Source organism: Aedes albopictus, chromosome 2, assembly GCF_035046485.1.
Source record: "Aedes albopictus strain Foshan chromosome 2, AalbF5, whole genome shotgun sequence".
NCBI lineage: Eukaryota > Metazoa > Arthropoda > Insecta > Diptera > Culicidae > Aedes > Aedes albopictus.
The window spans coordinates 266,337,491-266,351,085 of record NC_085137.1 but is presented as its reverse complement, the minus strand read 5'-3'; the positions used below and the strand labels follow the sequence as shown (position 1 = coordinate 266,351,085).

The following is a 13,595-nucleotide window of genomic DNA, read 5'->3' as shown; positions in this document are numbered from 1 at the left end:
TTATCCTAGCGTCCCATGTCCTGTGTACTAACGAATTCAAGTAACGAATGATGAGTGTAACGCAGAGACCTCCTCTACCCACTCTTGCGTTACGTTAAATTTAACAATTATTGTTAAATTTGAGAAAATTCAAAGAATGCAAAGATTAGGTCTATGCAAGCTGAATTATAATTTGTTTTTGACTTGTGATAAATGCACGACGGATACTCCTTTGGTTCCCATTAGCACTTACGGCGATTCCTTCACTTGCGCTCAACTCGTAAACTAGATATATCTAGCTCAAAGTCCAAGCGGTGGTGAATGAACTGGCGCTAAAGTGCTAATGGGTTAAGCCCTCCCATCGCGTCAAGATCGAATATCCAGGGGGAGGGCATTTCCAACATTGAAGCATTGGATTAAATGTCAACGAAAATCATAGCAAATTTTCGTTAAATATCGTTGCAATCTTCTAAAAAAATGTGTTTCTGACACACAGGTGAAAAATAAAACCGGTAAAAAATCATAATTGCAATAGCAAATGAAATGTTATATGTTAGTAATAGATATTGATGATAGTTTAAATTTATTTTACCAAATTAGGATGATAGTTTGTGATAATACAGAGAACACCTAGATTAAGTGTCTAATGTCTATGAATGTACTTATTGAATGAGCTACCAATAATAATAAAAACGTTTATATCTTAAACGAAGCGCTTTTATGCCGCACAAACATTCAGCTTATTAGACGCAGTGGTTTAATTTCCCCAACAGGGAAGAAAAATAACGATGGGCTAATACAAGAAACATTTGGGTCCAGTTTCGAAGTAAATCAAGACTTTTTTATACTTATAAGGATTATCTTTTTATACACATTATCTTGTTTAACAACTTGTTTGTTTCTGGTCATATTTTAAGCATTCAACTCATTTTGCTGTGAACTAAAGTAACTGACTAAGCCACTAAACTCACTTGTGCCCTCTGGCTCGTTTTGGTTATTTTCAGTGCTTCCGATGGCATGTGTAGCTTGCTCGGGAACGGGATCTTCAGCATTTACTGGCTCCAATGAAGCAAATGATCGACGAGGGTGTTCGTTTAGTGAGCTCGTAATAGGTTGTGCAACAGCAGGTATACTAGTGCTGTTTGAGGAGTTTCCAAACCCGTGGTTATAATCAGAAGATAAAACATATGAACCTGAAAATAGAGAAATATAAACATGAATAATTTTCTGAAGAACTGCAACAGCGTGGATACTTACAGGGGTTTGGGAACCTTTCATGACTGTCGTTTGGTTTTGTACTGTTGGTAACGAACGTAGGTGCAACAGTAGAACAGGGTTGCTTCGGCAGGGTATATGTTTGCATCGCACCTGTTGAAGGGGGTGGCCCTGGATAATGCAATGGTTTTGTAGGATCAAGAATCCTTCCGTCCATGGCTGCTTTATACAGATCCCCTCTAAGTGGAGTGATCTTTTTTCGTCTCCTCCTTCTTACATCTACAACGGCATCTTTTGATTCAGTCGTGGGTGCAACAGGCACGGGTAGTGGACTATTTGAAGCAGGTAGCAACGTTGGAGGAAGTGAAGGAACTGTACAAGAAAACGGTTTTTTGCTATTCAATATGTGTGGTGGTGAATGAATTGGCAGATCATGCAAAGGAATTGCTTGTTGTTTCATTTGCTGTAGTAAGCTTGACGATTCACTTGATGGAGGATGCAAGCTATGATAGATGGGAATTGTGGCTGAAAACTTATTTGCAGGTACTTCACTGGTGCCAAAAGAATTTATTTTTGATACTGCCTTGGACTGAAGATAGTTCACAAGATTGGTGCATACAGCGTCAACTTTCCTTTCAGTTGTACCTGCGTATCCGATTTTCTTTTCCGGTTTAGTTATTTTTGCAGGGTCGATGCTATCGAAAAGCCGAATTTTGTTTTTTGATAGATTTTCAATTACTGCATCCTTATCAGTTTCTACATCATCTAATTTAAGTTGATGCTGTGCAAAATCTTCTTCTTCCATTATTTTTGCCAATTCCTCTTCGTTTACATCTGGATCGGGTAGGTTAGCAGCAAGTTCTTCGTCGAAGTCATCCGAATCAATATGCTTGGAGCTTCTTAAGAAATCTATATCTAAAACTTTCGCACTTTCTATTACTTGAGGCGGAATAGTAGAAAGTGTAGGAAGGCGAACTTTATCATTATCATGAAGTGGTTGGATCATTGGTGTTGCAAGTTGCTTAGCAGCGGTAGTGTTCTTTTCGGCTAACATCCGTTTAATCTCTTCTTGTTTCTTAATGAATTTTTCTCGTTCTTCCGGAGGTGTATCTGGACGATGAACGCCAGGAGTAATGCCATCATCTGAGCTTTCGAAATCGTCATCTATCAGATAATGAAGTTTTTTCCCTCGTGTACGACGTTTATTCGAATCCTCTGGATTATTTAGTTTATTCGATGAGTCAGAGTCCGATTCAAAATAAGCGGGTCTTTTCCTAATACCACTCTTGTATGTTTTATCGTCATCAGGTTTTTTGGCCTTCTTTTTAGTATTGTCATTAACTTTGACTGGAACTCGACTAACAACCTTAGCATTTGATTTTCTTTTCTTCCAGTTATCATCACTGCTATCTGTTTCCGTATCATTGCACAGATCTTCGCTATCAATTTCTTCACTTTCGGTAACATCATCATCTTCGTTGAATTCATCTGAATCGTCTAGAATTTTTTTAGCCTTGTTTGGTCGTTTTCGGATATTATAAGCACCACTATTATCACTATCATCATCATTATCGTTGATGAAATCCTTGTCTTTCTTTTTGTTGGCAGCAGCTCGTGATTTTTTGGTCCTCGTAAACTCCAAAGAACTTTCACTGTCCTCAGTCATCGAAAAACTTTCTTCGTCTGAAGAAGTGATATCCTCCGCAAAATCTTCATCCGATCCGTCATCTTCTTCTGAACTGACATCAAGACTGTTCAACTTTTTCTTTTTCCTTAGTGGATTTTTCATTTGTTTCTTTTTCTCATCCAGCACAGGCGAATTCGAGTGTGATCTATTAAGTTTCTCTTCTTCTTTTCTGATTGCTTTTACTATATTTCTGATATCTTTGCCATGGGTAGGAGGTGATTCTGGAGAATCTAACGTGCTCCGATCAATAGCTGATTTTATAAGATTGTCATACTCGTTTAATTTATAGCTGAGGTTTGATGTGTTTCTTCTTCTCAGTTTATAAATCGGTATATCGTCAGAATCTGAGTCATTATTGGAATGTTTATCAGATGAGTTTCCGTCGCCAGATGATGATGAATTTTCTTTTGAATTGTTATGTGTTTTTTTAGAACGTCTTCTATTGGTTTGTTTCTTCAGCACTTCTGAATCCGTGTAATCCTTGTCTGTTGAGTCATTTTCATCGTTTTTATTTGTAGTAGGTTTATTTGCCTCTGCAGAGGCTATTTGTATCTTTAAAGCTTCTTCGGATTTTAACTTTTCGTAGTATTCGTCAAATTGAACCAGTTTGGATTGTAAATTTGATATTAGCTTTTCATGCTGGCACAAGGGGCAAAACCAGTCTCCTTCAGGTATAATAAATAACACTGGCACAAGACATGAGCAATGATAACCTTTATCGCATGAATCACATAGTAAAATCCATTCGGGATGGTCAGATTTACCACACTTTTGACATGAGTGATCCACATCCGAATCACAAGATTCGTTTTCATCATCAGAAAATTTCTCAACCCTTGCAGTTCTTGCCCTCTTTATAGGAACAATACTTTCATCCTCCAGATCGGACTCTGGTGAGAACTCATGATCTGATTTCAGCGACTGTAAGTCCGAGTGCTCAGGTTCAATGTAATCTTCTTCTGGCTCAGATTCACTGCTACTTTCTGAGGATGAATTCATCCAAGGCTTATCGTTCTTTTTCTTCAGCTTTACCTTAGATTCAGTGTGCCTCGAGTCTTCATCCGATACAACATAGTCCTCATCATCGTCATCTGATTTAGTTTTCTGCTTAATTTCTTTCTTCTTTTTCATGGCTTCCGCCTTCATTTGTCGTAACATTTTTTCCTCGATTAATCGCCTATTGGTTTCTTCTAGGATTTTTTGCTGTGCTATTCTTCTTGACTGGCGAATTGGAGGTGAACCGTTTTCTTTTTCGAGTATCACTTGTGATATATCTAAGCCGTCCACTGAAATAAAAAAAAAGTAATTAGTAAATTTGTAATACAGGTAGATCAATACTATTTTTTTGCAATTTCTCATCGTAATAGGCTGTTTTACCTCACGCAAATCTGCCTGGAAAATGCCTACTTTCCCACACAAAATTAGCAGTGCTGCAATGGTTCATTACAGCACTGAGTTGCGTTGCGCAATGAACCATTACAGCACTGTTTTCAGTTTTGATCAGCTTCTTGAAGCTTTCTGGATGCAGTTAAAAAAAATGTGACAACTGCACAGTATAAAATGTACGGTTTCGGACTGGAATTTGGAGAATGGACTGTATTTATTAAAGAAAACACTACAAATTTTATTTTTGTGCCGCGATTCGCGTGTTCTTATGTCGCGACGAACTTTCGATTACAGGTTGTTTCTATGTTAGGTTGCCGAGAAAATCAAAAACACACTTTAACTCAAAAATATACAAAAGAAAATCAAAATTACATTGTGTAGAACAAGCTACATATTTCGATACAACGTCCAAACCCCTCTGACTGAGTTCTGATGTCGTTTGAAGCGCACGCTTAAACTGCTCCGCACATCGCATGAGTAACAGTTACTCGCTGTGGAGCATCGCTGCAAATCCGGGAGAATGTGTGAAAATTATGTGTACGTCATACTCACGCCGTGAGCTGATGGCCACTTACTCATTTTTGAGCTCCTGGTTTGTGTTGACAAACGCTCCAAAAAGCGAGCGTTGGTCAATAAACGCTATTAAAAAAATAAAAAGAAAAGTTTTTCGTTGTGGGGATCACCGAAAGTAAGTATTCCATTTAAAATTAATAAAATAAAGTGATAACATATAGTTTTTTAATTAAATTTAGGTGAAGAAATGCATTGTTATGTTATCTTCTGTGATGCAGATTAGAAAATATGCCGATTCGGAACCACCACGAGTATGAGTGAGCGTTTTGGTCAAGTTTTGACTCACTCGATAACATTCGGTTACGAACAGGAGGAATGGCCAAAGCACCGGTTCACGGAATTTACTTCCATTCCTGCGTCATTAGCAGAGATTCGTTGGATGTTAACACAAGAGTTTACCAAACGTAATCAGAATGTCCATCAGGCCCATCGAAATATTTTTTTCTTCAAAATTATGTATTTTTTTATAATTATATTATTGTAAATCTTAAACTACCACAAACAATTGAGTTTTATTTATCAAAAAAACAACATTGAAATAAAATAAATTTGGTCAAATGTGCAACTTTCACACATTTCCGAAGCAAGCGAAGCATACGCATTTATGTGTAACGGTTACTCATTCTTCCGGAATGGTGACGAAACGCTTCAATGTGTGAAGCTTACTCATGCTGCTTTCGCTCTCAAGCACTTGCTCAAAAATGAGTAAGGCCCCTCTTGCTCACTTTAGGAGTGCCATGGGATGAATATAAATTTGAGTAGATCTTGCTCATTATTGAGTGGACCGACTTCTGCGTGGAGATCTACTGATAAACTTTGTCAGCCGCTGCTTCCTTGATTACTTGATTATACTAGAGCATACGTAGCGGTAATGTAACGAAGAGCACATCGCCGGAATGGGTATTACCTTTCGTCTATAGATGGTAGGAAGACCCGACCAAATCCAAACGATCGAAAGGGAAACGATGGATGCTGCTGCTAACGGCAACGACGACGGTTATGCGGAATCCAGGATAAACTAGGGCATGGATCCACCGGGCATAGCTTGCTGTACAGTTATGTTGGTTTGCATTGTTCTGAGGAAGCCTCATCTGGACCTGAGGAACATGGACAGAAGCACGGCATACGCTTCGGATGCCAGGACGAAACGTTCGACGATCCAACGATCGACGATACCAGCACTAAAGTAGCCCTAAGGAAGTACCCTGCTCAAGTTGATTCCGAATTACTATAGAGAAAATCGATACAGCGAATAGTGATTTTATCGATGGATGCTGCTGCTAACGGCAACGACGACGGTTATGCGGAATCCAGGATAAACTAGGGCGTGGATCCACCGGGCATAGCTTGCTGTACAGTTATGTTGGTTTGCATTGTTCTGAGGAAGCCTCATCTGGACCTGAGTAACATGGACAGAAGCACGGCATACGCTTCGGATGCCAGGACGAAACGTTCGACGATCCAACGATCGACGATACCAGCACTAAAGTAGCCCTAAGGAAGTACCCTGCTCAAGTTGATTCCGAATTACTATAGAGAAAATCGATACAGCGAATAGTGATTTTATCGTATACCAGATAAATCAAAATGATTGATAATAATGTGTACTACCAGCGGCGTCATGGTCGCGATTTTTTCCGCAGTCAAGTTCGCAGATTGTGAACAATCCTCGGTACCCACTTACGTAATTTATGTTTAGTCCTTTACTGTTAGAGCTGTCAGATCGGTGTAACACGCTAAAAATAATCTACACAAAAAGCAATTTACATGGAAAAAAAAATCACGGTTATGAATATTAATTGGGTACCGGACTGGACACACAAAATTTGATGGTTTTCTTTGGTACATCGAGGTCTTGGAATTAGTCTATGGTACTACTGAGAGGTCAGTTTTTGAGTCATAGAAATGTAACGTCTTCTCCGATTTTTTTCTCTGTTCGGGTGAGCTACTGTGACCAGTATTTAGATCTTTTGTGGCATTACCCGTATCCTTAGTATTTAGTGCATGTCGTACTACTCCATTGTCATTGAGAGGCAATGAAGCATCGATTTCTGTACAGTTCCTGTTTTGTTATCCCAGAGGTGCAAGAAATAGATTGCGATAAAAAGGTCCCGTTATCATAGAGATTTAAATCCCAGTGAAAGAGCGCCCCTAATCAAACACAATCTATTTGAGTTCTGAGAAAAACAAAACGGTGGTACTGGTATTTATCCATGCATCGGAACTCTAGCCCCATTCATGTCTTGCTTCTAGTTTAGTCCCAGGACAACAAAGAAAAACCCGGGACTTAAGGCTAGTTGCAAAACTCTGTCAAATTAGAGAATGTGTTCTGCAATAAGAATGCACGTGAGTCCTCGAATTACCAGAACTTAACAGTCCTTGATAGGTTAGTACGCAACTAGATACGTAAAGCATGTTTTTTTTCCTAACATCAAGTGTAGTCTCGGGTGGGCAAAGTCCGATTCTTTAACTATCAGCAAGGCAGAATAAATGCAATTTTAGAAACTGTCACCAGTAACAAGGACTATGTACCATGAATCCTTATTACCAAAACACATTACCCCAACTTGACAAACCGGATGTCACTAGGGTTCGGTTTGGTAGATCTTGAACCGTAACGCAACACATAAAGGCGATCTACCTACGTTACGAGCTCCGTTAAAGATCGAGCATATTTTAAACCCCCTCAACCATTCATCCATCAGCACGGGTCGCCTGACATCTTGGATTGGGGTTCCCTGTTTAGTGGACTTTTACCCCCGGAACAGGTGGTCCGTAGTGTTATTCTTAGCCAATTAAGACAACCGCTACCGACACTACACAGCTATCTAGGCTAATCGGGAAAAGAAGTTAATATTGATGATCAACTTCATACGGACCCGAACAGCTGAAAACTATCTTCTCCGATTACAGTGTAACGTTCGATGTTGATTTTGAATGGAAACATTTGTTTAAGGATAGTTATAATCAGAATCAAATAAGTGTGTAATCAAAAACAGCTATAAAATAGCGCCCAGCACTATCGATTGCTTGAAAAGAAACTAGAGCACCAAATTTCACTGCATCGCTACGCTCGTCGTCTATATCGAGACAAAGGATGACAATCAAACTTCCGTCATCGCCGTGATCGCCGACCGGAGGGTGGAAAAAACTGCGAGCAGTTAGAAGGTGTGGTGTGCTCGAAGCGGTGAGGCGACATTTGCAGTTCGGTTCGCAGAAAGGACTGGTAGCCGTGCCGAGAACTGGACAAAGAAGCCCGCGACGGACGGGCATTACTTTGGTTCAATCGTTGCCATCCATAACGGCAAAGCAAAAACGGATCAAAAGCGCCTGAGACCCTGCGAAACCCCGGTGGCTACCTAAATCACTCCAGCCGGGAGCGCTCGGAATAGCCGACAGCAATCGTAAGTTTGGCTGATTGATAAACATAACCACAATGTTAACTCGAACGTTTATGCAGGTCTCGGAGTGCATGCCGTGGCAGAAGGCGAAAACCAACCGAGCAGCGCTTCGTATTGCCGTCACCGAACGATCGTAAGTGAAAACCAGTCACTCCAACCACTGAAAAGTAACCATACGATTTCCAACAGGCACAAATCACCATCCGAAGCGCGAGGCAATCCGAGTGGACCCCCAGAGGCAAACGAGCAACTTGCGCAACCGGAGAGGCCCCAAAGGGTGAGTTTAAAGAAAATAAACAGTGTCAAAAGACGTTTATGAACGTACATTATATCGACAGGGCCTTTTTTGTTGCGTGGCTTATCACGTGGATCCCACTTGGACGAGTCCTTTCCTCGGATCGCGGACAGGAGACACCAGCTTGTCAAATCATCGTGGGTCGATAGCACCCGGTTCGGTTTGGATCTAGAGGCGACGGACGAGAGTGGTGGGCTGCATTATCCGGCCGGACCCGATAATTGGACGAACGACCGTACATTAGGCGATCTCGGGAATCACCGACCGCTTCTGCCGACAAGCACCATACTATCACCACGGCGGATTCGACAGCGAAGTACGTCTAGTCGATTTTGGCTTACGAGCGAAAGTTGTCAATTCGGATCACGTGCGCGGAGGCGATCCACTGGTCACAACCGGTGAGCGAGGTACCAAGCCAACACGCATGGACGTTCATCAGTGAAGGACGGTATGAGCCGGTTGAGCGGTAAGCCAGAACGATCAATGTGCTAAAACCAAGATGATGAAGATTAGATTAAGTTTCTAAGTTAAAACGCATGCGTGAAAGACCAGGAGTGCTAGGGACCTTAGAAGAAAAGGTGGACGCCCTATGGGTGAAATGAGTTAAGGTTGAAATATACAATGTTTCCAAATTGAATTTGGCTCCCTTTTGCTTTGGTTAGTGGAAAGATCCAATAACAGCTAGTTTTTATATACAGTTGTTAAAGAGCTATTGAGAGGATCGCAGTAGCCTTTGCCGCGCGCGGACGTATTTTCAACTGCGTTATTTTTTCTGTCATCGATTTTGTAGTTCGCTGGCACTACGCCATTCAGATTGTGATTTCGCGAGTGATTCTGGGTTCCAAGTTGGGCAAGTGCGAAAATCGTTTTGAGCGGTGTTCAATAACCGGTTCCAGTTATTAGGAAGCGTTTTGAAAGAGTAATTCAAAATAGGAATTTCTTGCATATCCGCTTGTCGATCGGATGACGGTACTATGCCACCCAGAAAGAATCTCCGCTTAGTGAAAATTGTTTGAGTGTTAGAGCCAACAGAAATAAGATATTTTATTGTTCTAATGCACAGATTGCAAAGATATTAAATGTGATTTTAAACAAGGCATTAGTTTGTCTGGAGTGAATAAAAGTGTGTTCAGTTCACATCAAAGGTTTGATCAAGAGAAAATGGATTGTGTGCCTGTGCATGGCAGAACGGAGGAAATTAGCAATCATTAAATGTGATTTTAATCAAGGCACTAGTTTGTCTGGAGTGAATTAAAGTGTGTTCAGTTCACATCAAAGGTGTGATCAAGAGAAAATGGATTGTGTGCCTGTGCATGGCAGAACGGAGGAAATTAGCAATCAAGGATGGTTTTCATGCGACATTTTGCAAAAAAAAAAATAATGCTCAGCGTGTTTCCTGCCATTTTTTTTTGCTAAGGAAGTGAAAAAATTGAAGTTGATTATTGGATTAAGTGCATCTATATATATAAAAATGCAGTGGCATACGTGGGACCGCGCATAACTTGCGAAAGGAAGGTCCGATTTTGGTCGTCTAAGTTTTGTTCTGTTAGTTTTCACCCAAGGAAGGTTTATGAGGCCAAAAACATGGAAAAATTGCGAGTTTTTGAAAATCGGGTTTTCATACATTTTGAACGGAGACTTGGGCGCTTGGCTAGGGACTTGAAATGTCAAAAAACGCAGTTGGCAAGACAAAGTTTGCCGGGTACAGCTAGTTTGATATAATAATGAAACGCAGATCGCAAGGCTGGCAAAGGCCGATTATCAGAATGTCAGGAGGCAGGAACGGTTATTAAGAAACGACATCGAAGTAAACTGCCTTCCAGCCTTTTGACTCGAATATTTGAAATGGGTGAGCTTGTTCTTTGCTGGCAAGAGGAAAAGTATTTTGGGTATTAAACAAGGTTCAGCAATGCACGTAATTATTTTCATTTAAACAAATGCTTTCAAAGAAGCCCTTCCATATAATTAATAACCAAAATATACAAAAAAATGATACGACCGGGGAAGGGATCTCAATATTTTTTCTTCTCATTTCAGAGAGCAAGTAATGGCGCTTAAGCCCAGGCTTTCGAGCCAGGACATCAGGCTGAAATTCCTATGTCCCATCCCAGGATTAAGAGCTTCAATGGAGTGACATTAACTTTCTTAGCAACGTCACTCTCAACGATTTTGTTTCACATCCATAACGCATACTATACGGAGCGGCTGACGAGATGTCGCCGTTCTTTGGTTTCATTCAAATGTACTTGTTGACGCTGCACAATAGGCCTGGCCGCTTCAATATTTGTAATGCATCCTTGATGCTTTGCAAATATTGATAATGACAAGAAAAATGATAAAGTGTGGCTGTGTAAGTGTAGACTAGACTAGACTAGACTAGACAGTTGTTAAAGAGCTATTGACCCTGTTAAAAATGTGATTTCTTGTTAAAGTTTATTCTAGAGGAGGAAGGAGTTGAAGTAACAAGCAATTTCGATACAATACCCAAACCCCTCTGACTGAGTTCTGATGTCGTATTTGAGTGCTGTACAGTAAATCTCAGCAAGCGTCTTATGAGACTAATAAAATCAGTTTATTGTTGACTATGAACGTACTTGAACGCCTATCACTATTGCTTAAAAATGTCCCTTTTTATTAGCTCTTCGTAAATATAACACATTGTTTGAATTACCCGTCAATCTGAACATCCACTCCCGCGTTGCAGTTTCCTTGGAACTCAATCATCGAGGGGTAGCACCGCTAGCTTCGCTGTGATCTTGTTGAAAGCTCCGCTGGTTGTGTTTACCATCACTGCCCTGATTATTCCATCCGAGCCGGGGATGGCTTTAACCACTCTGCCCAAACGCCACTGCAGCGGTGGGACGTTATCCTCCTTCAAAACAACCAAATCTCCGATCTGCACTTCAGTATGCTTGCGGTTGTGTTTTGGTCGACGTTGAAGTTCTTGCAGGTAGTCTAGTGACCACCTCTTCTAAAACTCGTCCCGCATTTTTTGGATGAGTTGTTATCGAGAGAGTGTATTCAACTTAACATTGTCGAGTGCAGGCTCCGGTATTGCAGTCAATTCTCGGCCTATGAGAATGTCATATCGTTTGGATTAGATGACTGGGGAATAAGTTGTCTTGAATTGAGTATTTCTTCGATTTGTGCAACCAAAGTGGCTCACTCTTCGTAGGTGTACTTCGCATCACCAACGACCCGTTTGATGTGACGTTTGGCCGATTTGATGCCAGCCTCCCAAACGCCACGAATTCTGGAGACCGCGCCGGGATAAACTGCCATTTTATCTCTTGGGGCAAGCAGAGCAGCAGAAGTCACTGAGAGTCAATTTCGTTTCCTTCTGATTGAACAAAACGTAGAGCAAAGGTAGCGTTGAGTTCGCATCAATGAAATTCGTGACGTTATCAGAGTGTTTTTGGCTACCCGCATAGAAAAATACAATTTGCCATACACGCTAAGATCAGTTTACCCATAAATATGTAATTCATTTACCCATATTTGGGTTTTGTATGTATAACCTATTTTATGGGTAAACTATACCGATAAATATAGGTAATATTTACTCATATTATGATCAAAGTGACTTTACCCATATATGGGTAAGTTCTATTTACCCATATTTGGATGAAAAAATAAACATAATTATTGAGCGGTACTCGCGATTTGTACGTGTTTTTTTTTTCGCGGATGAAGTTTTTCAAGTTTTATAAAATAAGTTTTTATTGTTTAGTCCTTGGTGAGTTGTGCAATACACAGGCCAAACAATTGAGTTCTAGGATTTGGATTCATGTTGAATATTTAATCGAATTGTACGAGGTTCGATCCGATCCTTCTCCGGCGTGGCGGAACCAAATTTGGCATCCCCGTTTTGTTAAAATAGCTACCGACAGAAAACCCTATCCAGAACAGAAGTATGCCCGTCTACCTTCAGTGAGAACCGGAACAAAATCTTCAACGCTACTAGGAACCAAGGAGGTAAGTATTTAGCAGACACAAAAGAAAAAAATTCAAGGAAAAATCCCGCTATTTTTTCAGCTGTCGGCAACTTTTTGATGAATTCCAGCCGAATTGGAAGTGTCTACCAAATAAGTCCAGAACAAGGCGAGGGCCACACAAGGAACGTACGATTCAACGGAACAGCAGCATTGCTGATTTTGATTCCGAACGTCGGGGAATTACCCGATGCAGTCCAGTACAGTGGAATTACCATCCGGAGCAGAAGCATCTACGACTAAGATCCTCACTTCGGTTCGACGGAACATCCTCCAGTCCGGCGGAACAAAAATATCCCCATCGGCACCTGCTCCTATGACTAAAACGTCCAGCTAGGCGGATCAATCCGTCGCGACGGTAGCAAAAAAAAGTAAGTATTCAGCAAACACCTCTGGAAAGTGAGAATTCCCGCTAAAGCTTCAATTTTTTAACTTTCCAGCGAATTCAAGGCCGAATTTTATGTGAAACTCTCGAAAAAGTCGTCCCGTGCGAGGCGAGAACCACGCTAGAAACGATCGCATCAGCTGCATTTCCGTATTCGATTCCGAACGTCGAGGGAATTATTCGATACAGTCCGGTTCGAACCGACAATTTCTGTTGTCCGGCGTAACTAAAACATCCCCGTCTACATCTCTTTCTTTGATTAGAACGTCCAGCCTGGCGGAACAATCCGTCGCAATGATAGCCCAGGAAGTAAGTATTCAAGTAACATCTCCGGAAAGATATCTCGCTAAATCCTATTTTTTAACTTTTCAGCTGTCGGCAATTTTCCGACGGATTAGAGTTCGAGGCCGAATTAGAAGTGAACCTCAATCGAACAAGACGAGGCGAGGACGAGAACTATGCTAGAAACGATCGCTTCAGCATTTCCGAATTCGAATCCTAACGTCCAGGCAATTACCCGATGCAGTGCAGTACAGCGGAATAATAATCCGGAGCAAAAGCGCCTACGACAGAGATCATCACCCCGGCTCGAAGGAACAACCTCCAGCCCAGCGGAACAAAAGCATCTCCGTCTACATCTCTTCCAAAATAGGAGCACTTTGCTTAAAATTGGTATCATTAT

The 13,595-nt window shown here is 41.1% G+C and overlaps 2 protein-coding genes across 2 annotated transcripts in view; both read right to left on the bottom strand.

Annotated features, from left to right (window-relative positions):
• Positions 1-827: 827 nt before the first annotated feature.
• The window catches only part of LOC134283988 (remodeling and spacing factor 1), a 51,308-nt gene continuing 38,540 nt past the window's right edge, over positions 828-13,595 (bottom strand). Inside the window, exons 2-3 of the mRNA XM_062851760.1 lie at positions 1,237-4,167; positions 828-1,172 (exon numbers count right to left, since the gene is read on the bottom strand). Coding sequence (XP_062707744.1) covers positions 892-1,172; positions 1,237-4,167 — 3,212 coding nt within the window. The 3' untranslated portion in view covers positions 828-891. The remainder of the gene's footprint in view (positions 1,173-1,236; positions 4,168-13,595) is intronic.
• LOC115261842 (dentin sialophosphoprotein-like) lies at positions 1,074-4,039 on the bottom strand. Its single transcript, XM_062848144.1, has 4 exons — positions 3,751-4,039; positions 2,476-3,132; positions 1,237-1,277; positions 1,074-1,172 (listed from the first exon to the last, which is right to left on the bottom strand). Exons 1-4 carry the CDS (start codon positions 4,037-4,039, stop codon positions 1,074-1,076), a joined length of 1,086 nt encoding a protein of 361 aa, XP_062704128.1.